The sequence below is a fragment of the Artemia franciscana genome, chromosome 20, assembly GCF_032884065.1.
Source record: "Artemia franciscana chromosome 20, ASM3288406v1, whole genome shotgun sequence".
NCBI classification, from domain to species: domain Eukaryota; kingdom Metazoa; phylum Arthropoda; class Branchiopoda; order Anostraca; family Artemiidae; genus Artemia; species Artemia franciscana.
Genome location: NC_088882.1, coordinates 23,852,552 through 23,870,351, shown reverse-complemented (window position 1 = coordinate 23,870,351; position 17,800 = coordinate 23,852,552). Strand labels below are relative to the sequence as shown.

The following is a 17,800-nucleotide window of genomic DNA, read 5'->3' as shown; positions in this document are numbered from 1 at the left end:
TAACAAACTTTTGAAGCTTAACCAAACCTGATTAAATTCCAAAAGTCTAGTCATTGGCCCAGTCCTCCTAATAAAGACTTATATTATGGGAATTTTTCGCCTTTGTTTCTTTGGCAGCTTGAATTGTTCACTGCGGTGGGGCGTCATTTTTCTTGACACTCAGGTGTTAGTAAAATTGAAGTCCGAAATAAATCAAATGGATTACATGGGACGAAACAAACATAAATAATCCGAAAAACGAGAAATTAAAATGATGATGATGGACAAGACAGAGACAGATAGAGTGTATCATTGAGAAAAGAAAGAAATATGGGGAAAAAAGAAAGAATGGAGGAAACTGCCATTTTAAAATATTTATATCAATTCTAATTTATGTTGGTAATTTTCCCGTTTTTAGGCTAGGTATATCAGTTAAGCACGCATTTTTGTACTTCGCAAAAGAAAAAAAAAGAAATCCAAGCACCAAGTAGACAAAGTAAAATAAACAACTTAAAAACCAAGAATTAGCCTCTATTTTGTTCATTAGATCAAAACAGATGCTTTCTTAGAGTTCATTTTATCTGCAGACATCTAATAAAAAAAAAAGAAGAAGACTTCTATCATTCTCGAAGAGGAAAATATATAAATAAAATAAACAATTTCCATCCGTATCAACAGCTAGCGATTCTTTATTCAAAATTTAATTCATAAAACTTCCAGGCATTGCGCATACTATGAAAAAACAGTCGACTCATATGCTAGGTTCGAATGAACCTGCGTTTTGGTTCACCCGTTTTGATAATGGTTAGTCTTTCCTTTCTTTTCTACTTGGGAATTTATGTTCTTAACTGTACTTTTTAAGTAAATAAATAAATTACATATGTACACGACCGCAAATGGACATCCTTTACTTTAAAATTCAGAAGCTTCTAAAAGGCTGTCGCGGGAACAATTCAGCTGCAGAAATACGAAAGGCATTATTTGACATTTCTTAAAAACTTGAACTAACATCCATCCCCTCAAAATAGGCGAGTTATATTAAATGGTTCTCCTATCATATTTGAATCCAAAGAAAAGTTTCATTTTTTTCCCCAAAATGAACTAAATCTTTTTTTTTTCACTCCCAAAGCAGAAGGATATTTGGGGTCCTAGTATCAAAAATGTTTTTGCAATATATAGCATCCCTTGGAAAACTTTCCTTCTGATTACTCGTAAAAACAGTAAAAAGAAAGAAAAAACCCAATTTTTCTATTCTACAAAAACATTTATATTGTATAACATAACATCAAGGGGGTATGCATAATCTTTGTTCGTGGGAGGGGGGGGGGTACAAGAAAACTTAAAAAACATAGACAATTTGTTTATCTGCATTTTTGTTGTGTTTTTGAGATTCGGACAAAAAGTTCAGGGAGGGTGTCAAACGCGGAACCCTCCCCCCTTGTTACACCCTTGCATGTGACCCTTTGAATTAGCAGTTAAGCTTGGTAATTAATACGAGTACCACCACCTTTTTCTCTTTTCATTTTGTTTTTAGTTATATTTATCTAACAAACAAAATTACCTGGAATATTTTTACTATAGCTTTTTGTTCCCACAGATTATTATTGCTATCATCGTTCTCCTTCCAGAATTTATTACAATTCCACTGAGGATGTTCTTTAATTCCGGATGCAAGATTGTTTACCTACAGTCTTATTTTTCTACTTACATTCTTTGTTCTTGTCCATGGCTTTCTTCAATGGAGATTCATCCACTTCACATTTGGGTGGAGATAGGGGGATCATTGTCCCGCCTTCACTGGAGAGACTTTTTACATTGTTAGCGTCTGTCATCATGTATAATTTTAATGCACTAATTGGACAATTCTAAAAAATGAAATATAGGAATTAGAATCATCGATACACTTAGACAAAAACATAATAAGAATCAGTTTCCGGTAACCCTGATTTATGAGATAAAATTAATAAGTACATCATCCCAAAATCACTAAAATTCACAAAAACAAAACACAAGAAAATGCAATCATATAGGTTCTTTATCTTGGAAATTTTCAAACTGACTCTCAGAATTTTAAAAATCATGGAAATCATGAATTTGCTGTGAACATCCTTCAAATGTAACTTCTTCTACCTGCGAACGCAGACAGATTAGAACTCGAGAAAAATTCTCTAGGTACACGCATCAGAAAAAGATTCCCCTTGTGTCCAGGTAAAATGAATAGCAAAATAATAATATTCTACGACAGAAGTCTTCCTTTCTATCATATAGCTAAATTCCTTGTTTCGTAAGATACACTAGAGTATTACTCTACCCCATAAATATGTGCATGGAGAGGGAGCTCTAGCCCTGCTGCTACAGCAAGTTTCAAATATTCAGCTGCTTTTTTGCTGAATTTATGCCCTCCTTCCCCATGAAAAAAAAATGTGTATGTCCCTGATAACACAATATTTTTTTATATTGATAACGCCCAGGAACACAAGCTTTTTGGCTATATTTACGCCCTTCCTCCTCCCCCGTGAAATAAAAACTGTGCATATGCCTGATAACACAGTAATTTGTTTGTTTTCTTCTTTTTTTTATCATTGAAGATGGAGCCATAAACAAGAAGTATGAAGACTGCACTGTGACGTGGCTCAATTCAAGTAGATGACAAAAACAATTCAATATGGAACTGGGTCAGGCTGAATGTTCTTCCATAGAAATCAATTCAGGATTCCACTTGTGTCTGAAGTTGATACCCGACATTCATTTACTGGAATAAATGACAGCCTATGAGAATAAAATAAACTAGGAAGGATATAATTTAGCCAAGTTTAGCCAAAATTTGTAAAAGACAAAAAAAAATATATTTCCATTTTGGCTTAACCATCCTTAAAAATTCAGATTTTGATATTATTGGTTGGATAATAGAACTTTAAACCATTACTTGTGAGAAAGGTCCCGGTATCTTTACAGATAACATTCTTATATTTTATCCATAGAAATGGAAGTGTTTACAATACACTAAGCGAGAAGTTCTTAATGATGGATGCACAAAATTCAAGATTTTTCCTCAATTTGATAAAAGTTTTTTTTTATTTATCATAATAAGTCAAATAACTTCAGAAAAACAGCTATTTCTTCTTTCGCCTCTTTTTAAATTAGTATTTATGCAGCAGCTGCAATTCATTTTTCCACAAAATCTGACATGATTTTTATTTTTATTTCCTTTTTAACCTTATTCTGTTCATTAATCACATGCCACCAAGAGCCAATTTTTTTCAAATCGATAGAATTGGCGAATATTCTTATTCAACATCACAGTAGAGCATGAATAAAATCTACGAACTAACGAGCGATCTAGTACTTAAATGCATTAAGCACGGAACCCCTGTCATATAAAAATGTATCTTTTTAGGCGAAAGAAAACTTTTTTGCCGAGTTTCGTAGATAATCTGACCACCAGAGCCAAAACTTTGATTCCTCTTAAATAGCTATATTTTCAGGCACCTGACGTTTGTTCTGGCCTTCTCAAAGAGGAGCGCAAAGAGTAAAACGACGTGAACGTAAATAACTGCCATAAGAACAATATTTAAGTAACAAGAACGTTATTACAAGGAGAGAATATTAAAAAAACGAGCATAAGTCGCACAGGGTACTGTGAAGAAATTCATAGAAAATTTAATAGCATCCAGTCCCTACCTATGTCAATCCCCTCGGTAAACTTTATCCATATTTAGCGAATCTTTTACATTAAAATCGTTATATAATGCAATTGCATGGGTGCTTTAAGTTAATTTCATGGAACCAACACTTCTATTCTTAAGTAGCTGAAATAACTTTACGTCTGTTAAAGGCCCTTTCCTAGAAGAAACGGAACAGAAAGATTTAATTAGGCCTTGAATTTATGACAAAGAGATGTATAAAGTACCTTAAACCACTCAGGATATAAAGCGATGAGTGTTTCCAGCAGGTCAAGGTCTAATCGAACACCCCAATACACTGGAAATGAGTTGCTAGATTCACGTTTACACTCCCGAGCAGTTTCTAAAAATAAAAAATGAATTAACACAAAAAAACTAAAGCAGAAAAATATACACACGGTTGTTGAGACCAATCCAAATTTGACGAAGATATAATAATTATCTACCTGCAGGATGAACATTCGGTATTGGCTTCGCATCTTACATAGGCCTTTAAAATTCTTTTTCTAGAATATCCAAGTGAAAGATATAATACTATATAGTAACAAGATATAATACTTATCTACCATCAGGGTGAACATTCGGTATTGGCTTCACAACTTACATTGGTCTTTACAATTCTTTTCCTGGAATTTCCGAGTAACTATAAAGCTTTTATTGACTGTGCATGCATAATTAGAAGGAGAAACAACTAGCTTTTATTACCTACATCAATGAAGAGCTAAGCTGCACTAGGTCCTTCTACAGTTTGATTAGAAAATTTGTCGGGCGTGAATTTAAAAAGTATTCAAGTATTCATTGGCGGAAAATACCGCTTTTAATATCAGGCCACAGGTTCTTGAAGATGCTACAAAATTTTTGCTAGGATTTTGCCTTATTTCCTCCAATTGCTTCGAAATCTTAGAAAATGTCTAGCTCTTTTTCACAAGTGTACTCTATGAAGGATATTGCTTTTAGAACAAAATCGGTGCTATCACGAACAGAAGACAATAGCCTGTGAGATGATTGCAACCATTTTTCGATGTATTTTCCTGTTTTCGAACAGTCCCATAGAATATTTTCAGCTACCTGAAATTTTTACAAGTTTTTTGCCTGAAAGAATCGTTTCAGATCGCCCTAGAGACCAGATTGACAAGCTGGTATAATTAACCTGCTATTTCCACCAATGAATAAGTGCTATTTGAAGGGTTTTTGACAATTGACGGTCTCTAGAGAACTGAGAGACAGAAGGCTACCCTAACTTCAATTTTGAACCTCGATGTTTTCAAGTTCACTTAATCAAGGCCTTAAAAGTAATCTAGTAGAGACTGGTTATGCATTGATATTACAAATTTAAAATAATTTTTCTGCATTTATTGATGCATGCACATCTAGTGATAGCTCTATAGTGACTTGAAAAATCAAGAAAAAGACTTGTAAAGACTGGCGTATTTATTATTTATCTCATTAGTTTATTGCCACAAAGCTTTCATTTGTTGTGCAAAAATTACAAATATATTTTAAAGCACTTAGAGTACATATAACTAAAAACAAATGAGACAAAAAAATTTAATACTTATATTTCAAAATTAAACCTAGGATCCTTGTATTTATACTCGTAAAAACTGCTATTGGGTATTTAGCTCTTAATTTGTCCAAAACTTCCCGAATATACCACATCCTCTGGAAGATGGTTTCACCGGTTACCGCCCCGAGAATCAAAACTGTTCAAGCCGATTCTTCTATTTACTTCTGGGGATACAGCTTCTGTTGACAATGCTGAATTTACGCCCAGCATATCTTTCTGTCAGGATTTTCTTCTTTGAAATAGAGAAACAAGTTACATGACAGATTAGCTTAGCCACTCACTAGAAAGTAATTTTATTTCGTGGGCAATTTCTGACACACACAAAAAAATTGATTCATTCTTTTATCTGTGGTTGAGCCTTACAGAGATATTTCTTTCTAAAATACCACGTCAGCGAGACAGATATCCTAACATGACATATCTCTGAGATATATTTCTGTCTTCAAAGCATCTGATTTTTAATTCATAATACATTAATAAATCCTTTTTGACAACATATGATACACCTTTATATATTAATATATGTATTCCTTTTAGTGGATGTAGACTAAAAATAATCTATAAAACTATTCTTTTCTTCTAATGGTGAGAGGTTATAACTGACCTCTTGTATGGTACTTTTCCTCTTTTGATTTCTAGCCTGTCCAGTCCAATTCCATTTTTATTTATTTAAAAAACAAAATGAAAAATTTCCGAGGGAAGTAAAGAGCAAAGTTGACACTTAAGACGAACAAAAATTGTTACTTCCCAGCCTATCTAACATATGTCAGTGTAAATAAATCAACTGGTGATATTTCCTTATTTTTGTAGGATTACAGAAAACTAGCGCTTTCCTGAAAATACAAAACAATATAGGAGTTTTGGTACGATAAATGTAAACGATTTAAGGACACTTTTAACAGTTTAAAAGTGAAGCATTTTTAGATTGTTGCTTTATTTTATTTTTCGTTTAATTTAGCATCACTTCTCCACAATGAACTCAGTTCAATGATTGACTGTTGTTTCGGATCTGAAAAGGACATATCAAGATTCTTTTTTTTTATAGACAAGTTCGAAGTGAAGGAATCTTATTAGTACTAGGGTTACAGACTCGCTTTAGAATTTGTATTACAACTTAACATTCTCCGTTTTATAAAGAGAAATAACTGGCTTTCCAGAGTTCATATTACGGTTGACATGTTCCTCATTTCGGGTAATACTAGGTGAAATCAAGATATTACCTGATAAATCAATCCATTATTTTGTATGCTGTTTAACGAATTAGATATATTATTTTTATGCCTAAGTTTTTAAGATAATTTTAATTGTACACTGAAAGTTACTGATATCACAGCTCCTGTAAGACTATGAAAAGCGTTATAGATTAGTTTGTTGTTGTGAAGCTACGTATTTACTTTTGACTCCTAAATCAATATTCTTGTTTTTATACTTGTCTTTTGTTTTCAGTAAAGTGCTAGTTTTCTCAAATCCTACAAACAGGGAGATATCACCAATTGATTTATTTGCACAGTTTTATTGATATATATTAGACAGGCTGGGGAAGTAATAATTTTTACTCGTTTTAAGTTTCAACTTCGCTCTTTACTTCCCCCGGGATAACTTTTTTTTAAATAATCTTTGCTCGTTTTGGATTAAAATTTGATTTAGAAACAAAACTGCCATGATCTTTTTTATTTATACGAAAAAACATCTGTTCGTCTTAAATTTTCACGTTGTTCCTTAGTTCCAATAGAAAAGTTACTCTTTTATGTAATTTCTAATCCCCTCCAACCTAGGGGAGATAAAACATCTCGACCCTTATTAAGGAGCTGAACGAAGAAGCCTTACAAGAATTGAAGAACAAAAAATAAGTTTAGGAGTGGAAAGAAGAATCAAAACATAGTGTCGTTTCTTTTTGTAATTAAATAAAAAAAACAAGTTTTTTAAGCGGAGAGTAAGGAGCGGCATTAAAACTTAAAACGAACAGAAATTACTTCGTATATGAAAGAGGCTGCTTCCTCATCAACGCCTCGCTCTTTACGCTAAAGTTTGACTCTTTCTCTTAACACTACTTTTTAAAACAGTAACAGTACTTTCTGTTAAAAAAAACTCGTTTTTTTTATTTAATTTCTCAACGTTTTTGAATCACTGCATGTTTTGATTTTGGCTCTCCGCAGATGAATAATTAAAACAAAACTTGCATTTTTTTTTTTTTTTGGCTAAATGGCTTTCTCATAGTTATAGTTCTCATACTGTTTTTATTAGTAAAAGATATACGTAACCTATAAATTAGCCTACGCAACGAACTTCTGTATTCTCATGTTTTAATTAAGTATATGAGGGGGTTCACCCCCTCGTCAGTCCCTCGCTCTTTACACTAAAGCTTAAATTTCGTCCCAATTTCTTAAGAATGACTCCTAAATCACAAAAGCCATAGAATAAGTAGTTGAAATTACTAAAAATACTTTAGCGTAAAGAGCGGGATAGGCTATTAGGAGGAGTTGAGCCCATCATATGCGTAATAATTTCTGTTCAATTTAAGTTTTAATGCTTCTCCTTACTTTCAGCTGAAAAAACTTTTTCATACTTACTTTTTCATTTTTTTTTAAATAATGCTAGAAAATCCTGCGCTCCCTTCATGAAAATTTTCTTCCCCATGACAGATTCCTCCAAGGAAAGTTCCCCCAACATATCCTCCTCTTCTCAACCTCCCCCCCCCCAAACTAAAAATCCCCCTGAAAACGTCTGTACACTTCCAAATAACCATTACTATATGCAAGTACTGGTAAAAGTTTGTAACTTGTAGCCCCTCCCACGGGGACTGTGGGGGAGTAAGTCGCCCCAAAGACATAGTTATTAGGTTTTTCGACTACGGTGAATAAAATGGCTATCTCAGAATTTTGATCCGTGACTTTGGGAAAATAATTGGCGTGGGAGGGGGCCTAGGTACCCTTCAATTTTTTTAGTCGCTTAAAAGGGCACTAGAACTTTTCATTTCCGTTAGAATGAGTCCTCTCGCGAGATTCTAGGACCACTGGGTCGATACGATCACCCCTGGAAAAAAAATAAATAAACACGCATCCGTGATCTGCCTTCTGGCAAAAAATACAAAATTCCACATTTTTGTAGATAGGTTTTGAAGTTTTACAATAGGGTTCTCTGATACGCTGAATCTGATGGTGTGATTTTCGTTAAGATTCTACGACTTTTAGTGGTTGTTTCCCCCTATTTTCTAAAATAAGGGAAATTATCTCAGGCTCGTAACTTATGATTGGAAAGACTAAACTTGATGAAATTTATATATTTAAAATCAGCATTAAAATGCGATTCTTTTGATGTAGCTATTTGTATAAAAATTCCATTTTTTTTTTAGTTTTGGTTACTATTAAGCCGGGTGGCTCCTTATTACAGTTCGTTACCACGAACTGTTTGATTTTTTTTTAAGAGAAGAAATAGATATTTAATTCTTGATTTTTAAAAATTAAATTTAGTAGCACTAAACAAAATAGCTTTAGGCAAGTAGCTTCGACAAAAAAGGTTAACTCAGCGGACATGTTTGCATATCGACATGCTTGTGGAAAATTTTGCTCGCTCCATAGAAATGTGCCTTTACACTTGGGGAGTTATTTGTAATCCTTAGTAATCCTTAGTAATCTTAAGTAATCCTTCTTTTAATGTACAACTTTGAGTAGTTCCAGAACCGCATGCCTACACTTCTCCAACCACTAAATGACAAGGGGTTGGGGTCAAGGGTGTAATTTGCTATGGGGAAGAGGGGGCAAATACCGTTCTAGACCTCAGTTTTCCCCCAGACCCCAGTTTGTTCCCCCTGCTGAAATTTATTTTCTCCAAAAATGTTGTCAAAACCAAGATAAACATGCATAATTCAAGCATCCACTGAAACAGGTTAGTTTTCTTTAGTACATCTTTACCATTTTTATTACTATATGGCTCGGTTGTCACCTCTCGGTTGTTTTACTTGATTTGAGATAATTTCGGGTAGGCAACTATCTCTAGCTTTTCCACTTGTGACATGGCACCAGAAGTGCCGTTTTTAGTGCCATTCGGAACTTGCTGATGGTGGAATTTACAGGAAGGACGTATATGTGGACAACATCTTTAATATGAGGTATTAAAAATCTGTCTGAGATACCTGCAATACCAATACGCCCATACACCCATACCGATACGCCTGATATCGATACGCCCGATACCGATACAGCGTACATCCCTTTCCCCAGTGACTATGGAGGGTCGTATTATCACCAAAACCATAGAGAGTGGATTTTTGAACTGTTCTGAACAAAATGGGTATCTAAAATTTTTGATTGGATAACATTGGGGGAGGGTGCCTTTAGAGAGGGGGGCAATTTGCCCACCAATCTTTTGTGTCACTTAAAAAAGACACTAGCAAATTCAATTTCCGTTCAAATGAGCCATTAAACATCTCTCTCTGACGTTCTAGTCATTCGCAGGCCCTGGTGAAAAAAAGTGATTTTCTTTGTATTCAAGGTGAAGGGCTGTAATTATCCTAATTATGATTTTTGACCATGCTGATTCCAATGATGCACCTATTGTTTCGATCTGACGCCAGTTTCAAGAGGTTTCAGGCTCTTTTTCATAATCAATATAAATTTCTTTTCGCAATAAACTTTTAGTTTTAAGACTAACCAAAACAATAGTTATCATTCCTGATTCAGCATGAAATGGCAATTTTTTTTTTCACTAGACAGTTTTTCAATAACGCGTTTTTCAACTTTTGGTTACTATGGGTTGAGGTTCACTCTTTACTAGGTTGCAGCTACTGTTGCAACTATGATTTTCAATGCATGCAACAGACCAATTCCGTATTTCCGTTGCACTTATTACATGTGAACTGCTTTGCACCAGGAAAAAACGAAGCTGTTTTACTAACCATTTCCAACCAGATTTGTAGCAAAAACGTGTTTCCAAGGATAATAAAAAAAAACTCCTCGGAAGTCAAATATTTACTAAGATATACAAAAAAACTGAGAAGAAAGGAACAATTAAATTATACTGAGTTAATTTTCTGTATCTAAACAGAAAATAAACTACTTCAAGTTTTCAGAATCGAAATTATCATATTATAAAGTAAAATTTGCCCTTAGGCGAGAAATCAGCTGTCTAAAGGCAAGAAATACGCATACAGTGTATCAACTCCGCTACCCTGAAATAAACAGTCATGTTGAAAAGAATAAATTCAATCGAATAGTTGCCAAAACAAGGTCCTAAAGTATTTACTAGCGGAAATAATAAACTACTACATTACGCACAGCCTGTGGTAACACGGTGAATTAATGCCCTGCATGGAAATACAGGGCCCAGGGATTGGTCCCCGTTATAGTCAAGTTGGGCGACCAACTTGCTACTTGTCCCTGTAAAAAAGATCCATCAAATGAAACGTCGATTAGAAGACCGAACACTCTCGGTCCTTCTCTATTGGGAGTTGATAATCCACATTAATGTAATGGGTGGTAACGGTGGTAACCCCATGCCTATGTTTCTTTTTTCTTTTTTTAATGTCCCAACATACTACGAACCAAAAAAAAGGCTAAGCATCACTATCTACGTCTCATTCATTTTAGAAGAAACCTTGTTTGAATTCTATTATTATTCTATTATTCTAAATTCTATTATTAATAAGCATTTTCTGACATGATGTCATGTATAGCATAAATAAGATTGCTGAGTTTCCAACGCATCAATTATTGATATAACATAGTTATATATAACAGCGTTTGGTGTCGCATGTCTTCTAACCACGTGTGTCTGTTCTTAACTTTAATTTTTGTCACGCTGCCACTGTTTTCTTAACCGCGCGTGTCTTTGCTCTTCATTTTCATTTTTGACACGCTGCCGCTTTTCTTCTAACCGCGTGCGGTTAGAAGATGTTATATCAGCGCCCCGCTGTTTACACTAAAGTTTTTTACTGTTTTAAAAGAAGAGTTGAGAGAAAGAGTCAAACTTTAGCATAAAGAGCGGGGCGTTGATGAGGAAGCAGCCCCTTTCATATACGAAGTAATTTCTGTTCGTTTTAAGTTTTAATGTTGCTCCTTACTTTCAGTTAAAAAATCTTGTTTTTTTTATTTAATAATGACAAAAGACAATTTGAGGCAAAAGTTAAAGGTCGAATAAAAAACGCAATTTTACAAAGGCACTACTTCTACTTTAAGGTCCATTTGGACGACATGGCATCAAGAAAAAGCTCGAATTGTCTGCGTTTAGAAGACAAGCGACAGTGAGAATCTTCCCGGTATTATATATATATATATATATATATATATATATATATATATATATATATATATATATATATATATATATATATATATATATATATATATATATATATATATATATATATATATATATATATATATATATATATATATATATATATATATATATATATATATATATATATATGTCATGGTATATACTCTCGTGTATTTTGAGTAGCCTCCAGAAAAGACCGAACACTCTCGGCCCTTCTCTATTGGGAGTTGATGTTCCACATTAATGTCATGGGTGGTAACCCCATGCCTATGTTTCTTTTTTCTTTTTTTATTGTCCCAACATACAACGAGCCAAATAAAAGGCTAAGCATCACTATCTACGTCTTATTCATTTTAGAAGAAACCTTATTTCAATTCTATCCAGACAGCACTCGAATTAATTCCATCTTCTCGTTTTCATCCCATGAAGCTGATAGTCACTTTTTATCACTGGAAAGTAACTTCGAATTTGGTTAATTGGCCCTAGACGAGGCAAATGACACTATCATATTCTTTTAAGCTAGTTCTACCCCCCCCCCCCGCGAAACTAGACGGCGTCTTTTAACATATCTAACTATAACAACAAATTACAAACCAGTAAAAAAAGGTGAGTGGAAGTAACAAGAATTAATCCAAAAGTTGATGGTGGATGTGATGAATAGAAAATTAGGAAAAATGTACTTATTATCAAACGAATCTTCCATGAACTGACTTGGTATAGCTTGCTTAGAGAAAAGGAAAACTACAAACTATATGTTTAAAAAAAGCAAAAAACAAAAGAAAACACAAAACAAGACCAATAATCTGGGCTCATTTGTATGTTTTTAAAGTCTACATTTAAATGTATAGGTTTGGCTCGGTCCACCTTGCATATAAAAAAAAAGAGAACTAAAAATAAAATTCCAAATAAATTTGTTATAAAGGTAGCTAAAAGTTTAACATGTGCCTAACACTATAGGTTCAAACGTGAGCCCCAAGTTAGGGCTGTTGTGCGTGTTTTTGAGCCAACATGTAAAAGTGTAGATGAATATTTAGAATTCTTGAGGTTCCACAGACTTTATGGAAGCATTAAAACGAGGCAATTAAACAAGTAAATAAGAATTTTGGTGGAATAGGAATTCAAACAAGAAAGATGGACTCAAACAATGACAGATGGATGAGACGCCAAAATTTTGCATCGCAAACAACGACAAACTTTCTAACAAGGACAACCTTGACAATAAAGCGACCTTAAAGATCTGAATTCATGTACAAGATTGTCAACAGCCCAAATTTTTGAAGGAATAAGTAACCTAGATACAAAGATCATTAGAGGAACAATAATTAATACTTAAGACCACGACACTGCAAGTCTCATTCAAAATACCACCAGACAAATTACACTTCGAGTTTTTCAGGTAGCATATCAATTTATGAATATGATAAGAATGTTGATTTTACCACGCATAAAAGGGGTCTGAACGTCCGTTTCCACTGTAAATACAAAAGCAGAAATTATCATTTACTGAAAACACTTAAGATTCAAAACAAAGATACATGATTCAAATTGAAGTCCAAACCGAAATAAATATGATTTCAAAACTCCAAAACCCTAGTAGGTTAGTGGTATCTCCGACGAGTCATATTTGAGAAAACGAAGTTTCCTATTCGTATATTTAACATTTACACAATAGATCTATAGAAATTTTTAGACTTTCAAGACTCGCTTTTTCTCATTAGTTCGCTTTGGTACCCACTTTCGTCGATTTGACATTAAATAATTTTCAGTGATCGATAAAATTAATTTTAGTAATATTACAGAGTATCGATCACCGAAATCTTTGGTATCTGAACGAAGGAAATCGAGAAGGGCATCTAGAGAACGGGGGGGGGGGGTCAAGATGGTCTATAGAATACCTAAAATTTGTCTGAGCACAAAACCCCTTTTCCATCCACTAGATAATTTACAATAATAATATTTACTTCCTTCCTGTAATCTTGATTATTGTCGTGATTTCCTTTATTTATTATTGTCGATGTTTTGACAAATAAACTACACAGTTGAAAACAGAAATCGTTCTTTAATAAAACACAGATCACACTACAGTCTTTAGAAGGGTTTAGTGGAAACTCTTCTCGGTGGTCAAACTCTTCTGACCGGCAATTTCTGTTTGTTTTTTTTTTATTTATTTTTTTTTTTTAAGTTTGACTTGATTGTTCATTTTTATTTCTGTTCTCTTCAAGATTCGTCTATTCCTCCATAACAATTTATATTATCTCTGTTTGATGTGATCGTTCATTTTAATTTCTCTTCGTTTTGGGTTTCATTAATTTATTTACGGTAATTTCTGTTTGCTTTAGGTTTCAGTTATTATGTGACCTAACTTTTGTTATAGAGCTCATTTAGTTACAGGTTTTAAAAGTGCTACTTACTTTTCTTGTAAAAATTAATTTTTGGAACGTCTCTGAATTAATCTCTAGGCGCATCTTTTAATTATTAGATATATTTAGAGAGGTAAGCAAGGAGGGTGTATTCAGGAGGGTGTATGTACCAGGTTTAAACCCCTCCGGCTCTCTTCCTCCAAAAAAATTTCGACCCGTAAAAAAAACACAAAAATGTGCATAAACAAATTTTTGGTGCGTTGTTTTGTAAAACCCCCAAAAAAGATCCCCCAGAACAAAAATAATGGATGCGCCCTGATAGGTCATTTTACGATAATCTTAAAATTCTTACCATTTTTTCGTTCACAATCACGCATACGTCAGACTGAGGAAAGCCAACGAGGGAAAATAGTGTCATATCAGAATAAGAAGAAATGAGGTCTGGTTACGCTTCATGTCACCCGTAACGCCCTCAATACATCAATTTCAAATCATTCTGACATGAATAGCAGTTTTCAGTTTGCATTTACCAGGATCTGTCAAAACTTGGAGCAAAAGTGTCCAGAAGTTTCAAATCGATTTTCAATTATTCTACATGTGCAAAGGAGATTTATGCACAAGAAATTGGAAAGGGGGTTTAAAAGAGAAATACTACTTGTATTCACCTGTTTCTAAAATAAAATCTAGCCACAAAAAAGTATATTTGAACTGTTTAACTGCGAGTTTGAACAAGTTCGTAAAGAAAAAAAAAGGTTCTAGATGGCACCTATTTTCTACTACCCGGTATATATCTCAGAATATCATGCGTGCTGCAGAGTTCCACCGTGCTTGACACGCGCCACCTTGTGTGATTTTTGAAAGTGGGTACTCCCTCGAAATGATTCATTTCTACCCTTGATTTTAACACTCAAATCATAATTAAAGCCAAAATGACACACATTTTTATGAAGGCAGAGGGGCCTTGTATGTACCTGAGTACTAAAGACAACAGGCCTGTGTTGCTTGAGCCACAACTCAGCTTATTTTGTCCACCCACATAATAATAATGTATCTGAATATTGAGAACCGTCCAATTCTAAAATGCAATAATAGTTTTTGAGTAGAAAATACAAATTGACTTCTAAAAACGATTAAATGGTTAAAACGGTATTTTTTAATTTCCCAGTATTAATCTTTACTTTTTTGAGGTCTTAATGGATGTAAGGGTCAAGAATTAATCAAAGGATTTGACACTAGAATCTTAAAAGTGAAATTTGGCCCGTGGGGCTTAATTATTGCTACGAGAGCAGCCAGAGAGCAATGAGTAAAGCCATACTGTTATCTTTTTTGTTGTTGACACACTGACACATTTGCACATAGAATATTCTACACGGTAAAATACGGTAAAATACACGGTACATTCTACACGGTAAAATATTCTACACGGTAAAATACTTCTAACCCAAAAGGTTGAACTGCTGAAATGGCACTCCTATACAACTATTCCGTTTTAATTCAACAATTTATAAAGATGTCGATAAGAAATTTTGCAAAGCTTGTACACAAAGAGGCTTGTCTATAGAAATGTGTGGCCATACGATTGAGATAGTAAGGTAGTTTACCTGCCAATTGCATGCTCAAACGGAAATCTACATGTAGTAACATCAGCAAGGGCGGCAAAAACACATGCCGTCTTCTAACAGGACAATACCCATATCAGGTGCTTCATTCAAAGAACCATTATACTCTGCCTTTGTAGCTAGCTCTCTGCTAGCTCATAGAAGACTTGGTCCCCTGACTCAGAAAGAAAAAACGACGGTAGATGCTGTACAGACAAAATATCTCAGAAAAACCGAATGCATTAGATGGTTCAACAGGGTAGGGAGTTTTAGTATTCTCCAGTCCTTTAAATTGTCACCCTATCCTCAAGCTGCTCAAGTCTAGCTCTCTGCGTTGGTATGGCCGTCTTCTTCGCCTCTCCACTAAAACACCAGCCCAGCTCATCTTCGATTTCGACCCGACTGCAAACGGCTAGAAAAACTCAATAGAAAGACCAAGAAAAAGATGGTAGGAAGCCATCCACAGCCATCACACTACTCCAATCATCGACCTAAACGAAGCCCAGACCCTCAACGAGAAAAAACTACTCCGGAGGTAATAACACAGGTTCCTTCTACGCTGGGGGGAGGGCACTGTGAGCAATACCTTTAAGTAAGTTATACACAAGCAAAACAGATCATGAAATTCAACTAAGACGATGTGAGCTTTATTGGTATTACACGAACTGCTTTAACTTTGTCACAAAGTTACATTGAAAACAGAAACATAACGTGGTTGAGCAAGGTGTTTCCTCTGTCCAGAATGTTGTCTAATCCGAGGGATTTCCACAACTAGAAATCGTGTACACCAGGAGGCGAGCAAAACAATTGGCAGAATTGTGCCTCGCTTGGTACAGAGTTTGCCATATGCGGCTCAAAAAGGCCTTTTGTAGTGGAAATAGACTAACGTTGCGTTTGATTAATTTGAGGGAATTCAACAAATTGTTATTATTATATATTTTTGACAAGTAAAGATGTTCACTACCATATTATCTAGTAATAAATATATATAAAAAAAACGTCTTGTTACAAAACCTTTTGATTTTGTGTGCAGGGTTCCTATTTTATGCTTAGAGATAGAAATAAAGAAATACAAAACTATTTTAAACTACTTTAAATGTACTAGTCAGAGTACACTTTTTATCCCAAACTAAAAAAAAAAAATACAAAAAAGAGCTTTACCAAAGAAAGTAAAGAGTTGCATTAAGCCGAAGTCAAATGAGATACAAATAGTCATAAATTAAAATTAATCGCTTGAACATAAAACTCTGTAGCTACCTCTCCAGAAGTGGCCCATTTTCCAAATCATTGTACTCTGAAATTGCAAAAGCTGTCAAATCGGCAGCTTGTTGGTGAGCTGGTTTTTTTTTTGCGAAGTTGATGCTTACGGGAGTGGCTGTAAAAATTTCAACCATTTGTGTTACCGTAGCCTCCTGCGACAGACTCTGGTCAGCTTATGGACTAATACAGACCCGCCGTAGAAACCATATCAAGCATGAAACAGCGAACAAAATTTTAATGGTTCGTCAGTCATTCAATAGCAAACACAAAATGAGCATCGCCATGCAGCTTCAAAAATGCGTGAAACTCGACGTGAAAGGCTGGAAGGGAATGTTCACGCTGCCATCATGTCTTTCTTTCAATAGGTCACTGCCACGTGATGCTGGAGATGGTCTGGTGGAAGATGATCTGCCAAAAATAGCGTTTGAAGATGCACCAGATGAGGAAAAGAAGCAGCAGCTATAGCTTATCTCTCATAAAGAATTATCTCAAGCCTAAAGTGCATTTTTTTATATAATTTTTCCCCCATGTTAACGAAGTAGGAAATAAACAAATAAAATGATGCAAAAATAATAATTTTCCTTATCAATCTGTCAGAGAAGAGAGAATGTTTTCTTTTGAATTCATGAGTATTTGAAACTTACCACTTATGCGGTAACTTGCGAAATTTACCAGTAACTTACTCGGTAAGAGTAAGTTTCGAAACTTACCGGTAACTCAGATAATCAAGTCAAACCTAAAACGAACAGAAATTACCATATACTGAAGTAGGACTAACATCATTTGTGCTTTATCGAATATTCTTATTTTGAGCATCAAGAACAAAAAAAAAATAAAAAAAAATCACTTTAATAACCAAGACTATTAAAAAAAAGAACTAACGAAAGTAGACTGACTGTTTAATATAAAACAATCAAGTATCTAAGCGATATTCTTATTTTGAGCAGCAGTAGGGTTTTTATTTGTCAAAACATCATCAAGAACAAAAAAAAAAAACAAAAAAGCAATAAGATCACTTTAATAACCAAGATTACTAAGAAAAAAGAACTAATGAAAGGAGATTGACTGTTTAATATA

General features: G+C 34.3%; 1 protein-coding gene across 4 annotated transcripts in view; it reads right to left on the bottom strand.

Moving 5' to 3' along the window:
• The window catches only part of LOC136039933 (myocardin-related transcription factor A-like), a 146,588-nt gene that overhangs the window by 50,188 nt on the left and 78,600 nt on the right, over window positions 1-17,800 (bottom strand). For all 4 annotated transcript variants that reach the window (XM_065723929.1, XM_065723927.1, XM_065723928.1 and 1 more), the window contains 2 exons: window positions 3,890-4,005; window positions 1,688-1,844 (listed from right to left, as the gene is read on the bottom strand). In XM_065723929.1, the coding sequence (XP_065580001.1) occupies window positions 1,688-1,814 (127 nt within the window). In that variant the 5' untranslated portion in view covers window positions 1,815-1,844; window positions 3,890-4,005. The remainder of the gene's footprint in view (window positions 1-1,687; window positions 1,845-3,889; window positions 4,006-17,800) is intronic.